Source organism: Tursiops truncatus, chromosome 6, assembly GCF_011762595.2.
Source record: "Tursiops truncatus isolate mTurTru1 chromosome 6, mTurTru1.mat.Y, whole genome shotgun sequence".
NCBI classification, from domain to species: Eukaryota; Metazoa; Chordata; class Mammalia; order Artiodactyla; family Delphinidae; genus Tursiops; species Tursiops truncatus.
The window spans coordinates 74,983,128-74,999,906 of NC_047039.1; the positions used below are offsets into that span (position 1 = coordinate 74,983,128).

At 41.8% G+C, this 16,779-nt stretch overlaps 1 protein-coding gene across 12 annotated transcripts in view; it reads left to right on the top strand.

Moving 5' to 3' along the window:
* Positions 1-16,779, top strand: part of TLE4 (TLE family member 4, transcriptional corepressor) — a 152,873-nt gene that overhangs the window by 18,749 nt on the left and 117,345 nt on the right. For 8 of the 12 annotated variants that reach the window (XM_019949028.3, XM_019949029.3, XM_019949033.3 and 5 more), the window contains exon 5: positions 15,161-15,223. The exons of the other annotated variants lie outside the window; for them this stretch is intronic. In XM_019949028.3, coding sequence (XP_019804587.1) covers positions 15,161-15,223 — 63 coding nt within the window. The remainder of the gene's footprint in view (positions 1-15,160; positions 15,224-16,779) is intronic. 12 annotated transcript variants of the gene reach the window in all.

Genomic DNA, 16,779 nt, shown 5'->3' on the forward strand with positions numbered 1-16,779 from the left:
GTCCTTGTTTTTGGACTCTTCGATCTAAGTTAAATTGAGATCTTTAAAAGGTGGTTTCGGAATGCTTTTTTCCCCTTATTTTTCTTTCTTCTTTCTTTTTTTTTCCCTAAAGAAATAGTATATTCACATTAAAGAGATTTTAGAAATAAAGAAAGAAAAAGAGTCAGCCACAATCCTGCCACTGTGACCTAGGCAGAAGCCGAAAGCTGAGTCTTCACTGTGTTTCCACCAATGGTGTTGTGGCTGATGGAGAATTATGCCCCCTGCCACCCCCAGCATCGAAAAAAACTGGCCAAGGTTCAAGGGGTAATACATAAAATAAACATAAGTATGTTTTGGTTTCATTTAAAAGTATGAAAAAGTATATACCAAAATGAAACCTTAGATCTTTAAAATTAGCTTGATTTATTGGTAACTTTACAGTTTCTTCAGCTTTTTTTTACGGGCAACACAATCCTAAGTATTTTTTAGATCTACTCCTATTTCAGCCACTAACTTCCTGTGATCTTGGTAAATCATCTAACTTTTCTGAGTCTCAGTTCCTCATCTATATCCATAAAACAAGGGAATAGGACTGGATCAGTATGTTTTATAAGATGTTGGGTCCTGGGCTCCCCAGCCTGGGGCCTGGGCATCAGTATTTTTCTAAAAGTTCCAGGGGTCATTCTGATGTGCAGCTGGGTTGAGAACCAGTGAACCAGAGCAGTGCTTCTCAAACTTTGATGTGCCTACAAATCACTGGGGATCATGATAAAATCAGATTGTTGCTGCAAGTCTAGGGTGGTACCTGATATTGTCCATTTCTGATGCCCCATTGATGCCCATGCTTCTGGTCCACTGACCACGTTTTTAGTAGCAAGGAGCCAGAGGCTCTCCAAAATCTCCGAAATTTCTTCCAAATCTGTTATTTTTTATTTCCATGGTGTAGTTGTTGTAGTACATGGGAGTCTGTGTGCTGTTTGAATGAGACTCTCCACTTAGGATGTCAAGATTGATAGGTAGTGTGGTATCTCTGCGTAACCTCTCTTTGCTTAAGTTCCAGACAAGCATCTTTGGAACAGTTCAGCAGATGGAAGTAATTTTAATGGTATCTTGCTTAGGTAGCTTGGCTGAGCTCCAGCTGATGTTTGGGGGTTGTTTCATTGCTAGAGAGAGGAGGGGCACTTTTCATTTCTGCCCCTCTCTGCTCACTGAGACCCCAGTCTGATAGGTACTTATACTTTCAAATTCTGGCTCCTTTCTTCTCGTCCTTCATGGCTGCCCTGCTCATATTGTCCTCTAATTCCTGAGCAATATTTTGGGTAAATGGGCAAACAGAATCATGAAGCAGTATATCTTGTTGTAATTTGGTTTCTCATGTTGGCACATTCTTTGCAGAAAAAGAAACAAGTTAAAGCAAGGAGAACTCCAATTTTGGAGTATATTTTGTTGTGAAAGATGTGAAAACATTCTTAAGCTGTAACATTTGTCATGCTCTCCTTTAACCCTGTCATTTAGAAAAAAGAATACAGTATATAATTGTGGTATTTTATTTTTGTTTGTTGTTGCACAGCATCAGACTAGGAGGCAGCATGATCTTGTGGGAAGACCCTGTGGCTGGGGTGTCTGCAGAACTGATTTCTAAACCATCACCTACCCCTTACATAGTTTAATGTTAACTGTGGACACTTGCGTCTCTACACAAACCAGGCAGGGGATCAGGGAATGCTCCACTTATTGGAGCTGTGTTGGAGAGTTCTGTTGTGTTGAAGGAAAATATCTATCACCTAAACTACCAGGCAATGAGAAGTTATAGTTTGTATCGTAGGAATGTTGCTCTGGAGCAGTGCTACTCAGTGTGGTCCATGGACTGGGGCAGGTCCGTGCACTATTTGCTGATGGTGGGCGTTATGGTGGGGAGCTTGTACCAGACCATAAATCAATGCACTGCCCCCTTCATCAGGAATGTCTTTATTGTTGAAAAAACAAAACCGAGGAACAACAACCAAAAAAACCTATCTAGCTGAAGTAAACAGTAGTTGACTTAATTCTGGCATGAGCCCATTATCTTGCTGATGGATAACAGTTTGGGGACTGACTGCTTTCAGTAGCACTGCTTTAGAATGTTCAATCAACAGGTTTATCAGGGTTGTTTTATAGATTAGGAATAGACAAATTGAAGTTCATAAAATGAAGGAAAGTGTAACCCCCAAACTAAAAAAGTAAAAGCAAGTTAGGTGAAAGGTAAGATCAAGTTCGACGTGTGTAAAATATTAAGTCAAGGAGTTTGACACAGTCACAAGAAGGAAGCTGAGAGGCACCGCCTTTTGTGTTTTGGTTAATGCAAAACTTGTTTAAATTCTTCTCAGTACTTCTGACTTCTTAATTTAATAACTTGCTTTAGAGAGAAGTTTTGTTTTTCATTTTCACCATCTTCCTAATAGAAAGAATGTGTTTTCTGTAAGTCTCACTTAACAGTTACCTGTGGCCTTAAATTGCAAGAAGCTTTGAAGTTGAGCCTGACTTCCCCTCTCCCTCTCCTCCTCTGCCCCCAGCCTCCTATTCTTTACTCTTTACTACTGTATATAAAATTTACTGCATCCAGGGCAAGTATCTGTTTACCAAGAAAAGAGGAAGAGAGATCCTTTGCCAGTAGCGAAACATAAATACTGAGAATGTCTTTTCTGGGTCACAGTGCACGAAACTGGAGAAACAGCAAAATTTCTGGGGCCAGGCCTTTGACCTCATTCCTCTTTTCCATCAGTCGGAAGGCACTGTCCTTTATTATTACTGTGCTGGTGAGTCTGTCCTCCCACCCCTCTTTATATCTGCAGCCCTTCCCCCGTGTAGTATAAATTAGTGAGGGATGTCTTCTTAATTGAGAGACAGGAAGAGCCCTAAGCTTCAATCGATACCTAACAATACAGCTACTCAATTTGTAACACTATCTAATCTCAGTCTGTCTTAAACCAAACTGTACCACTTTACTTACCTTAAGGGATTATATTAATAAGCCTACTCTCATAAATATTTCTGCCAGTGAGATGTGGGGCAGCAGCATTCTTCCCATTTCATGGTTGTAGAAATGGAGTCCCAAATCACTTAGGGTTTGCTTTAAAGTCATGGTTCCGCTGGATTAGTAATTAGAGTTAACCTGGGATTTGGCACTGCACAGTTTATCATTCACAATGTCTGGTGTGCTTTGCAGAATGTTCTGCCACTTAAGTCTGTATTCTTTCCTTGCCTTTCCATAACTGTCCCCCCAAGTAAACCTTGAAATCAGCCTTGTGACTCCCCTATCTTATTAATGAATGGTAGTGCCATATCCAAGCTTTACGTGTTGGATGGAATCATGGATTCCTTACTTCCTTTCATTGTCCAAATCTATTGACGTCACAGCATGCCGCTGATTCTCCCTGTGCAGCCTGTCTCCTTTCCTTGCCCTCCGCATCACTTCCCATCAGACCCTTGTTGTCATGCTGGGATGGCTGTGCTGGCCTCCTGGCTGATTGCCGTGTCTGCGGCCTTTGCCTTCTCTGCTCCCTTATCTGGGCTTATGGGAGCTCTGGGTACACTTCTGTATCTATCTATATTGGGTCATTGTTCAAGGGCCCTTCTCCACTCCAGGAAATCTAGCCAGTACTTCCAACAAGTCTCTCTCCTCTTCTTCTTTTACCCTTTACCTAGGTGATCTTGACCGCTCTGCTAAGTAGATGAATCCCCATTTTTTTCTGCAGCCTGGATCTTTCCTCTGAGACCATTGCATGTAACCAAGTCCTCCTTTCCCTTGAATGTCTCACAAGTACGTAAACTCAACATGTCCCCAAATGACATCCTCCCCCACAAGTCTGCTTGTGGTCCAGAGATTTTTATCTCAGGAAATGCCAGCAGCATCCACCCGATTTCTCAAGCCAGAAACCCAGAGGGAGGTTATGATTGCCTTTCCCTCTCGTTTATTAGCCACACCCAGTCAGTCTTCTGGTCTCTTGGAATCTATTCTCAGTTGCTCCTCCAGCTTTCTGATCGTGGTGAATGGCTTAACCAGTTTACTCTTCTGTGGCTTCAATATGGGGACAGAAGTCATCCTCTTAAAATTGGTCTACAGTTAAGTGAAATATCTGGCCCAGAGGTAACCATCCATGAACGCTGGGATGCAGAGGACCACGATACTGATCGTGGTCACGAGTAGTACCTTTAGCCACCACATGGTGAGACATGGTGATGACTCTCACCACGAGTAATCTGGTTGTCTCCTAACTGGCCTAACCTGGGTGGAGATAATCCCAGTACGTTGGGTTCTTCTGGATCTTCTTATTCAGCCTCATCTTGTCCCCTTTCACTTGTCCCAGTTTTAGACTCTGAATGTCCCACGCTGATCCTTTTTTGGAATGTTCTTGCCCTTTCCCCTGCCGCTCTCTACTTTGTCTAGCATACTCACTTCACCCTCAGTTACTCAGGGAAACAGTGTCTCCTGTTAAGCATTTAAAAATACCTTGCACTTTGTTTTCTTCAGTGTCTGTCTCATTTGTTAGATTATGGGCTCCATAAATCCTGTCTTGTTCCCCTTCTCTTTTCTCAGAGGGTAACATAGTGCCTGGCAGTATAGAGACAAGTATTGAAAAACTGTGGAATTAATATGGCTAACGTGATGTTGCTGTCTCCCCAGAGCCTCTGTAATGACTTCAGCAAGAAGGGGTTTATTCCGCTCTCCTCCTTGCATTGCTCTGGCTCCTCTGTGTACCACCTAGGTACCACGTGCTGTCCGTTATTGTGTTTATTTCCATTTAGTCTTCCGCTATTCTAGATTATAAAAACTTCAAAGGGTCCAGATTAATTCGGCATTTACCTCTGATTCTACCATAGCTCCTAGCTTAGAGTCGGAGTGAATGAATGAGCTGATATCTGAAAATGTCTTGTTGAATTTCCTACGTTTGTGATGCTATGGGAATTCATATTGTTCCTATTCTGAAATTATCTTTCATCCTCCATCTTTCCTCTTGCGGTGTGTTTTGTGGTTATAAATCTCTTCTGCCCTTCCACAGCCACTCAAGTACAATCAGTGGCAAGAAGGGGGTGGAGAGCAGAAATGCCCTGGAGTGTCTTGACCTCCTGTCTGGTATTTATCATAGCTTTCTTAGGAATTGTCCTTGATAGGTCCTTGCTGTCTTCCAAATAAAGTTCGAGCTCTCTAGTGTGGCATTCAGGACCTTCCACAGTATGACCCCTGTGAACCCTTTCTGTCCTTATTTTCCACTCTGTTTTTTCATTGCATGCATCCTGTGCTCCAGCTTAATGGCTTTCAATGCTGCCTGTACATTAGAATCACCTGGGGAGCTTTCAAATAAAATGCTGACGTGTGGGTTCTACCCTTGGAGAGTATGAGTTCATTGGCTTGGGGTGAGGCCTGGGCGTTGGTGTTTGGGAAGGATCCACTACTAATGTTAGTGTAAAGCCAGGGCTGGAAACCATTGACCAGCTCAATGTTTCCCATGAAATGTAATCTCCTCTAAGAGCTTTGAGAAGAAGGGGTTCCATAGTCAGAGAAGTTTGATTAGTACTGCATTTTTATGTACACTTTTTCAAAGATTTATTACCTTGTCAATTGAGAGGCTGTGGGATGTCAGCAGGAAAAGAATCGTGTTTAACTTTGTTTAAACTCTGTGAGGTCATCTGACCAAGGAGCTCTTTATGTATATCATACTTGTTAATGACATCTGCAGAACTTGGTATAGAACCTGCTTTGGGTGATGCTGCTTCCAGCCACATTTCAGCTTTTAAATCGCTTCTTTATTCGTCTTTCCTTGATCATCTCATTCAAACCAGATCTCCTCTCTCCCCAGGCTTTTCTCTTCAACCCTCCATTTTATCTTTTTCATAGCACCTTTCAGCATCTGAAATTCCTCTTCATATATGTGTATGTTTGTTTCTGTCTCCTTGCCCCTACAGTGTGAACTCCATGACAGCAGGGACTTATTCGTCTTGTTCACTCCTGTGTCTCCAGTCCCTGTGTCAGCACCTAAAGTAGGCCTGACAGATAGTAGGTGCCTGATAAATATTTGTTGACTGGACGGAAAGGCAGTATTACGTTCGTGGTTTTGGCTTTTCCTAAGGTTCACATGCTGAAAATTTTTAAACTGCCTGCACAATAAAAAGCAGCTTGCTAAACATTTTAAAAGTAGCTAGGAATACAGGAGCACAAACAGATGACACAAACAGATGACAGATGAGCACAAATAGTGCTTTACAGTTCTCAACTGCCTAATGAAGTATCAAAGAAGAAACCAAGCAGAGGCAGATGTGAGCCTGATGACAGGGAAAATGCTATTGTTTTTCTGATTATAGAGAGCTCTTAGTCTGTGGTATGAGATTTCTTTTTTAATTTCTTAAGCAGCCTGTCACAGGCAGCTTCTCCCAGTGTATAGGAGTCGTACCTGTGTGAGTCACTAAAGAGTTGGGGTGAGGAATCAGTGAGGTGATAGTGGACTTCTGTGGGGCATACATTGCACCCATGACAGGAAAACTCCACAGAAACAGGCAAGGAAGTAGTATATTCTAAGTAAAGGCTTCCTAATTATTAGAACCCTCTGTAAGTGAGCATATTCACACAGGTTTGTCTGGGGTTGTGGGGAGTGGATTCGCGTATCTAAATCCATACATGGGATCCCATGAGTGTGGTGCTGCAGCAATTCCTGGACCTTGTTTGGAAGGGATTCCAGTGGCATATTCTCTCTAGGGGTCCTCATGCTGTGGCTGTGCCCGTCGCTCCCCAAGCCTGCCACTAAATGTCCACGTTTTGAGCAGGGTTGATATGCCCGAGCTGGTCTACACTTGAGCTCATGTGTGTAACCCCTGTGACCCACTACACCTGGAATTGTCAGGAATCGCTCTTCCTGTGAGACCTGTGAGGGGTGCTGGTCCCTGGCTAGGACCTTCTCTTCAGCCATTACTGATTCACTCTGGAGATCCCGTTGGGGAGATTTATCATGACTCACTATACAAGGTGCCCTCCCAGTGTGCCTTCTAACACATACCCCGATTCCAGTGTGTCAGGTGATCACAGTCTGGTGAATAATCTTGGGAAGGAGGTTGAGAGGCATCTCCTTTGCATTTCGCAAATGATCTTTTAAAACGCACATCCTGCCATGGTTTCAGAATGGAAGCTTTAATCATTTACTTATCAGTCAGGAATTGTCCAGAGTGGATTTGCATTTCCTTTTGTGGCCCACTGTGATTACTTATTATTCTTTTTGAGCAGTATGGCATCCTAAATGCTAGAAAAGATGTTGTTGGAGAGGTAAGCAGACCAAATCAGTATAAGCAGGTCTTCTAGACAGGTATTCCTTTATGGTTGAAGTGCTATAACTATTCCCAAACAGTTTTAGCATGCTTGCAAAAGATTTTAGGAGATTCCAACCACCGAACCTGGACTGCAGTTTCTTCTGGTCACTCAACAAATATTTTTGAGTGTCTTCTACATACCAGGACTGGGGTATAGACAAATCTCTCTCTGCCCTCATTGAGCCTCCATTCTCTGTAACCTTGCTGCAGACCTAATGTTGGTCTGCAGACCCCTAGTGCCAGTGTCACTTTGGAGTTTGTTAGAAGTGTAGACTCTTAGGCCCCACTCTAGGCTGGATTTTTAACCACATTCCCAAGTGATTAGTATGCACACTAAAGTTTGAGAAGCACTACACTAGTACATGTAAACAAAAACATAGGTGAGGGCTTCCCTGGTGGCGCAGTGGTTGAGAGTCCGCCTGCCAATGCAGGGGACACGGGTTCGTGCCCCGGTCCCGGAGGATCCCACATGCCGCGGAGCGGCTGGGCCCGTGAGCCATGGCCGCTGAGCCTGCGCGTCCGGAGCCTATGCTCTGCAACGGGAGAGGCCACAACAGTGAGAGGCCCGCGTACTGCCAAAAAAAAAAAAAAAAAAACACATAGGTGAGGTAATTTCAGGTGATTATGAATGTTGTGAAGAAGACTGTAATGGGCTGGAGAGTGACAGGGAGAAGGAGCCCCAGAGGATGCTGAGTGAAGTTGTCTGAGGAGGGGTCCTGTGGACTGAGACTGAAATGATGAGTAGGCAGTGAGCCATGACGAGGTCTGAGGGAGGTGGCTCCAGGCAGAGGGACTCTCCCTTACCCTTGCCAGGCTTTGGTCACCCCCATTTTTTGATGCCAGGGTCAGATCTCTGGCGGGCCCTGTGGATGCGCTTCCCCACTGTGCCGGGACCTGTATGGTAGGGCACGTGTTTGGCAGGGCGATGTAAGTGCAAACAGCGGAAGAGCAAAACTTTGCTTTTGAAAAGAGCTGACTGTTTTATTAAACAGAGAAAACAGTTGAAGGGGATGGAAGGGTACCTTGGCAGTGATGGCTTCAAAGAGTTGACATTTTATGTAATTGGGAGGAGGAAGAGGAAACCAATAGAGGTCATTCTAGAATTGAAAGGACAAGAGAAAAGGAAGTGCTGAGGAATATGGATATAGATGAAGATTTGTTGAAAAATGGAGATAAACAAGAAGGAAGTAGACAAGGAAGCCTTTAGCCCAACCTAAGAGCATAGACTGAAAAGTAGAGCATGGCTCTCAGTGTATGAAAGGTGGCTTGTTGCTTTCCTGGAGAATAGGTGTCCTTGATGAGAGCTTGGTAAGACCCTTTATTGTTTTTGTTTTCTTTTTGGTTTTATTCCAGTATTCAAATTCCTCTGTTTTCAGATATTTCTCACGTACATTGAAATCATTTTGGGGGAAACCAAGGTGAATATCTTCGCCTACTATGGGCACAAGGAATATTTGTGCCCTCCAACCATCGCTGAGAATGAAAATGCTTAATTGGAAATCCTCATTCAAGGCACCTGTACATTTATGTCAGTGGGAAAGAGTAGGGCAAAAAAAAAAGAAGAAAGTGATTCAGAGACAGGGAGAGAGAGAAGAGAAATCAGAAAATAGCTGGCAGGGCTTGCTGTGTGATACACTGGCCCAGGAGTGCTGAGGAAATGAGCATGTGCAGAACCCTGAGTGTCTTGGTATTCGGTCATCAGGTTCTCTGACCACCTGGTTCTGCAGAGGCTGGGGTTAAGTCCACCAGAGAAAGGCGTTTGCTTTCCCTACTCCTGACATCCCACTTTTCCCGCCCATCTTTTTTTCCATTTTCCTTGCCCCACCCCTCTGGTAGAGCTGAGTATAACCTTACCATTGGTTCCAGTGTTTTTCAGACTTGAGAACCAGAATGATTTGACCTTGGGGTAGTAACTGGATGTCTGTCAGGCAAAATGATTGTCATTCTCAACCGTGATAAAATATCACTCTTGACATTTGGAACAGTAGTTAAACACAATAACCAGAGCCCGGAAGATGTAGGTAGGATAATAGGCAAATATCTGGGAATTCCCTTAAAGACCGTCTAGAAAGCTCAAGAGGTGAGAGGAAGGGACCCTTTTTTCTAACCATTGCAAAAATGCTTCAGTAAGCTACAGCTTCACCTTTGGGGATAGATGGAAATAGTTTCGTGAAATATAGGTATTCTGTGATACTCTCTGGGAAAGACCTCATCCTGTGTGTTCCTACACTAGCACCATGAACAGTAGCACCTGAATATCTTGTTAGGACAAACAAGTGGGATACCTCAGTATATGCAGTTAATAACTGCATGCTGGGCACCTTAAAAGCACAATTGGCATGCAGTAAAGTAGCATAAACATGAGTTCAAAACACAAAGCAGATTGACATTGCTTGAGATATTACAATCAGCAGAATCATTGCTTTAGTTAAACTCACCGGGGAGGGGGAGTGGATAGAAAAAAATGGTTGCATATTGGCACTTCCGTATCATTCAAGGTAATACTAATTGAGTACTCCGAGACAGTGTCTCCTTCTTGTTAGAGGAAGTGGGATGATGAGAGCTTTTACAGATTGTCTTAATACATCGCAAAAAAAAAGTCTTAGTAGTTTGAATCAGTCCTTTAGGGAACTCATAGATGTCCTATTACATTGATTCTTACAATGTTACTACTTCATTTTATTGCTTTATTAAGCAGTATAAAATACTTTGTGCAAAATAATCACCTGTACCAAAATAACTTAGGCATCTGGTTTACCAGCTTGCTGGTGGTGCTTGACAGTACCTTTGGTCTAAATCTCTAAGCCTTATTCCAGTCTGGCTTTTTTAAAAAATACAAAGAATTTTATTTATTACATGTTCTTCCCTCTTTTGTCAAGTTGAAATTTGATGACAAGATAAACACTGAGCTGTCAGTTTAGAGAAGTAGTACTACTTGAATATTTCTTCCTATGTGTAGTCTGGATTTTTATTAAGTTGGGAAGAATTTCTCATTAGTCTTCTGACTTTTTCATCTATGGACAGGCAGGATCACTTCCAGAAGTTGTACTGTTTCTCAGATAATTTGGAACAAATCAATAACAAATCAAGATATTTTCGGATTGAAACAAAAAATTGCAGTCTTGGTTCTGTAGTGGTAAAAGGGATTGAAGGAGAGGGTTGCAAGACTTATTTGTACTTATTCTGAAAAGCATTTCGGATAGAATAAGTGGGAATTTTTCTTCACTTTTTGGTGTTTAAATATAATAGATGGGTGTATGTTCTTGATAAAACACTTAATACAATACATAGATTCATCTTAAAACATTTTTCTGGCAAAGAAACTGCTGTACAAGAACAAATCAGTTGTGAAATGTTATTCTTTAAGAATGTTTTCCTGAAACTCTAATAGGTTTTTTGCCCCTCCCTCCCACCCCATTGGCTACTGAAATGGTTTCTTAGTAATGTTTTGTTACTCTGTTTTATTTCAACAATACTATATAGTAGTGTTGTTCCTATTTTGATGAGAGAACAAAAACACAAACATTTGTTAAACGAACAATTGCTTTTGATACTTGTCTTCGATAAAGTAATCTGTACTTTCTCTCAAGTTTATTATGTCATTAAAATAAAATTTATTTTTTAAGGAAGTCATAGGCAGAAATAATCAAAAATTAGATTTTTTATGAGGACTACTTGAGGGGATGTAATTCAATAAAAGTGTAGGCTTAACTAGTTTTTTGTCTTACTTAAATAACTAATTTGTTACAAGTAATAAAGAAAATATCCGATATTGTGTGCTTTAGTATTTGTTACTTTTTAATGAAGGGATTGAACTGTGGCATTCTTTTCAGTGTGTGACATTACTTTCCCATGATGCAAGGTAGTTAATAAATTTTGCAATGATTCTTGAGTTGGAGTGTGAAGAAAAAAGCGATAAATGGTTTTTCTCGCTGTTTGTCTGTTTCATCACTTAACCGGTCATGCTGCTAGTCCACTGGCCGTCACCACTTCGGGGTCGGTTAGTCTGTCTGCGTTCATGTGCCAAGTGCATAACCAAGGGATTTCATAGAATGCCTCTTTTGTTAAGTTGCCTTTTTCTAAAATATTTTGCCCAAACAGGCTTTTTGTTTTTTAAGTGGAATGGTCATTATTTTTATTGGTTCTTTTTATTGGAGGGTGGCATAAAGGAGGGACATTATAGAAGGAGGAAATAGAATGGTAGTGAATTGAGGGTAGGAAAATAGTACGTGTGGGACTTTTTTCTTTTTCATGAATATATTGATGGATCGAAGAAAACGTAATAGAAGTGTCAAAATTGTTAATGTATTTAACAAACTATGGCTGCAAAAACAATCATTTTGTTATATTTTGGCATGAACAATTGTTCTTTTATGGAGGCCATTAATCCTATTTTGGAATATCATGGGCATCTGAAGGCAATAGTTAGCAGTTCCATAAAGCATTGAATACCATGATAACATCCACTAACCCTCACAGCTGTATTTCAGAATCTCTGCCTGTTTAAATGGGCTGTGAATGTACTTGCTCAGGGATGCATGAGCCGCATCACCTATAAATTTGATTGGAAGCTACAGCACTGGCATAGGCTGATGGATAGCAGATTAGAGCCCTGATTAACCATGTGATTCGAAGACTGGGAAATATATTGTCTAAGCAAGATTCATCAGATGCAATCAGAATTTCAAGTGGTCAGATGAAATTCAAATGTATATTGTGGCTTTTCCTCCCCTGGTGCTTTTCCTCCTAGGTTGCCTTTTTTCCCCCTCTCTTTCGCCAAAGCTGAAAAATACTTCTTTGATGAATCTGCTCCTTACCCTAAAGCTGTCTGTCTGTTATTCATCAGAAAGCAGGTCGCAGTTCAGTGAGCAGAAGAAAAGATTTTAATAGAAGCTGTGCCAAGGGCTGTAATGCATCATTTTAGGGCCCTAATTACATTACAATGACAAATATCAGTGGTGACAACAGCAATAACCTACATCCTTTAATGGCTGTGCTGGAAAAGGAGTTTGGGCCCCAGCCATTAGATTAGACTCAGTTTCAAAACATAGGCCATTAGGAGTGTGTGTCCACAGTATTATTGGCTGATCGCTGAAGCCCAGTGGAAAGGCCTGTAAATAAATGATGGCCTCCCTAAAGCTGGGTCCTGTGGGACAAAAGAGGTAAAATTAGATGCCCATGGAAGCAGCAGTGTTTCCGAGGCAACTTTAGCTTTCAAAGTGAGGAATGACCCGCTTAATTTTATGAAATCTCACACACACACACACACACACACACGCGCGCGCACACACGCGCACGCGCACACACACACACACACACACACACACACATCCTACCCCCCTGCTGCCAATTAGCCTGACCAGGAAAATCCGTTGGCGTGACAACTTAAAGAAATTAAGAAGTCTTTTAGACAAAAGGAGACCTTTAAAGAAAAAGTTTGGAAAGTTTCTACCCCCTTTTTTCTGTTATGTATGTATCTTAACATACATGAGTCAGTAAAACGACTTTTTGGCTTTTCTACATTTATTTTTAAGGAAATGTAGATTTTTTTTTCATAGTTGCTCAGACTTAACATGGCCTAGGCCCTACATTAAAGGAGCCAAATAAGTACCTCTTGCTCTTTATTTTGACAGATGAGTGAGTTTCCTTAGGGTAGTTTTTGTTGCCTGGGTTATGTAGGCAAACTAGAGAACTCAGTTTTCTTATGTGCCCACACATTTTTCAACCCTCCTAGCAAGGGACTATTTTATTTATGTAAACAACATAATGAGGAAAATATGCTTGGCAGATGGTTCTAAGCATTAGAATCATCAGTTTGGTTTGCCCCAAAGTATCTCATTATCTTTTATTCTCTCCCCCTCCACCTCTGCCTACAAAAAGCTTAACAACCAAATGCCTCTGAGACTAGTGCTTTCAGTCTGGTGCATGCTGCTCTATTTTCTCAGCTCGCACTGGAATTTCACCCTGTAACCACTGTGGTATGTTCGGTCCAGGTGGAGAGTGGTTTGGTGATTCCCATTGCAGCTTTTCATGGTGGTTTAAACATTCTTAAAGGATAGCTAAATGCTCCACGGGGCCAGGGCAGTAAATTAAATCAGGTCAGCACAGTTGGGTCCTTATTCACTGCTGCTTATTGGTACTGGGTTTTTGTCCATCCTGTTAGGAATGCAGGCTGGAAGGGAAAGCTTAGGTTTGAAACTTCATGGTGAATTTGTGTTTTCTCTTGGCTGGCAAAGTTTTTAAGGTGCTGGTATTTAAAAGATTGCATAGCCACAAAGTCAGAAGGGTTGCTGATGAAAGAAGGAAACCTAGATTGCACAAGTGGAGTGCCGCTGTCATTCTGGTAATGACTTGGCATGAAAAGGAGAATTTCTGTCCTCCTGTAAAATGAGGAACTGACCCTGGATGGAATTTACATTAAGAATGTCTCAGGAATAGTAATTGCTTTATGTTTTCTGTCTCCTATCACTTCTTGCCTCTCCTTTTTCCTCACTCCATCATTAAAAAATAAGCTGTTTTGATGGATGTTAACTAAACTTACTGCAGTAATCATTTCACAGTATATATGTAAGTCAAATCATTACACGGTACACCTTAACCTTATAGAGTGCCATATGTCAATTATATCTCAATAAAACTGGAAAAAAAGTTTTTTGTGTATATGCGTGTAAAAACCCTGTTGTCTACATGTCACGTACTAACGTATATAAGGAGCCATCTGATAATGTAAATTAAGGTGAAGTTCTGGGTAGCTTTTTTTTTTTTTTTTTTTTTTTTTGCAGTACGTGGGCCTCTCACGGTTGTGGCCTCTCCCGTTGCGGAGCGCAGGCTCAGCGGCCATGGCTCACGGGCCCAGCCACTCCGCGGCATGTGGGATCTTCCCGGACCAGGGCACGAACCCGTGTCCCCTGCATTGGCAGGCAGACTCTTAACCACTGTGCCACCAGGGAAGCCCCTGGGTAGCTTTTTAAAGAAAACATAGTGGTGGCGTTTCTTTTTTTTTTTTTTTTAACTTACTGTAGAATCCTATTTGTCTAAAATTTGAACACTTAACCAAATTAATAGAGAATACGCTCTATTATCTGACATTATTGGGACTTTTGCAGATCTATAGTACAATGGTAATTAATGTTCCCAAGGTTAGTCACCATATATAAATAATTGCTTTCTGCTAAGTATAGGAGGATTTTAGCATGTTCTAAACCTCTGCACACTGAAAACCCTGGTGGGACACATTTGGAAATTTTAATGGTTGACAAAAACATGCCATTTCCCAACAGTTTATAACTAAGGATCTGAAGTAATCAGCTCACCTGAGTTGGTTGGGTGCTGTTCTTTAAGGAGGTTGGGGACTTTCTCATGAAATCTCAGTGCCTGTGTTTAAATAAAGCAAAGGCTGCAAATGTCAAACTCCAGTGAGTTATTAGGTGAGGGAAGTTGGGGTATAGGGAAGAATGTATCTTTACCATCTAAATTCAAAAGACGCAAGGTTTTATGTAAATCCACATTAGAATGAACAAGGGTCCCGTTGAAGGCTTCTGAAAGCAGATTTCCAGTCATGAAAATTAAATTCCTTTCTATGTTGTCCTGGTGCTTGAAGGTTGACTTTTTAAGATGAATGCTGGTTAATAAATTGTGCTATTAATGTGGCACTGTTGTCACTGCCTCCTTTTAATGGGCTTGCTGATGAGAGTTTTCCTCTTCCTTAGGAAATCCGCCAGCCAGAATATAAAGTGTGTTTTAATATCATCCTGTTAATATTTCGGGAATTTGTAACCAGCTGACTGTTCTCTTTATTGCTTTCCTTTCCTTTTTTTTTTTTTTTCTTTTCTTTTCTTTGCAGGCAGAGATTGTCAAGAGGCTGAATGCTATCTGTGCACAAGTCATTCCTTTCCTGTCCCAAGAGGTAAGGCAGTTGGTTTCAAGCACTGGGCTGGAAGGTACCATTTCAGTGGTTTTGCAGATAAAACTGACTCCTTGGCCTCGTCTGTCTCTTGGTGTTTGCATTGCACATTTCTAAGATCCAGTGTTCGCATTCCAACTTCTACACCTTATTAACATTCAGTGGAATATAATTGTGTTTATATAATGGAGTATTTTCTAATGTGCTAAGCAAAATTCAGTTGTTAAATCTTTTGCTGTCATTGGACTATGTAGTGTTGCTCAGAATTATGACTTTGTCATAATGGCATCTAATAGGGGAGATTGAAAAATTGCCCGGAAGCCAAGAGCTTGTTCTATACTTTTGTCACTGGGCATTAAGAGTTGCCAGAAGATATATCAAAAAACCTTTACATAGTAAACAAACTGATGTAACTTTTGGCTAGCAACTTCTAAAAAGTTACTTCTTATTACCTGATGAAGTCTTTACATTGTGGGTGCATTTGGGAAAAAGACACAAAAGATGGACTCAGTGGACTCATTTCTCTGAGTACCACAGACTTCACGCCTCGCCAAGCCCCCACGTGCAGCTCACTTTGCTTTCTTCTGCTCCCACTAGTGGAAGTGTGCACGCTGCCCACAGGTGCATACATGGTGGAATGAGGAGGTGCATTTCTAGTGCATGGTGGCTTTTTTTTTTTTTTTTCCTCCTCTGCTTGCTTGCTTGCTTGCTTGCTTTTAGTAGTTACAAAGTTTAGGTGCACCAGCTGGAGAGAGAGAGTTTTTGCTTCTGGACTACTGAATCCTTCATTTGCTCAGGTAAGATCAGCTGTGAGAAGGAAGAAGCTAATAAATGGAATAGCTGCACGTCTTGCAGCCACAGTGCTTGGTGTTGTGGGCTGGAAGGCACCGAGGCATTTCCCTCCTTCCCTTCAGTTGTGTCACTGCTTTTCAGGAGAACGGTTCACCCGCCTGCCTGCCAGTGGGCATGCGCCGAGGTTAGCATGCAGCCGGTATTTGAGCGTTCCTGTGTGTTATAGATATGTGGATGGATCCCTATCTGACTTCTTATCTGGTCTGAGCTGGGTTAGACCTCAGTAACCATGAGGAACTTTCATGGGAATATATCCTTTGAGGGCGCTCATATTCACAAACCATGGACCTAAGTTAATATCCTGAACTCAAATGCTCTTCTGGATCACAAACAACAAAGGAAGTCTTTCTCGTCCTTTAGCTGTGACCACAAAACCACTGCCCACTGTATTCCCAATTACTTATTTCTGCTCAGGATTTGCTTGTTGACTAGACTACATGGAGTGCTGAAGGAGAGGCAAGGGGCCTGTTTGCATTTCTTTAGAAGTCTGGCTGCCCTTTGCCTGATCCATACCAGCGTGTATTTCTTCTTACTTTAAGCAGCTCTGCTTCATGGAGGTGGTGAATGGGAAGAATGTGTAACCCACCATGCTGTGACCAGGCTGAGGCGTTGTTCCCCAAGGCAGAGGGAAAAGTTTGAATTTTCCCTGGGGGGGTGTTAGATTGTAGGCTTCTGAAGACACAGACTCCTACACATAATCACCAGTA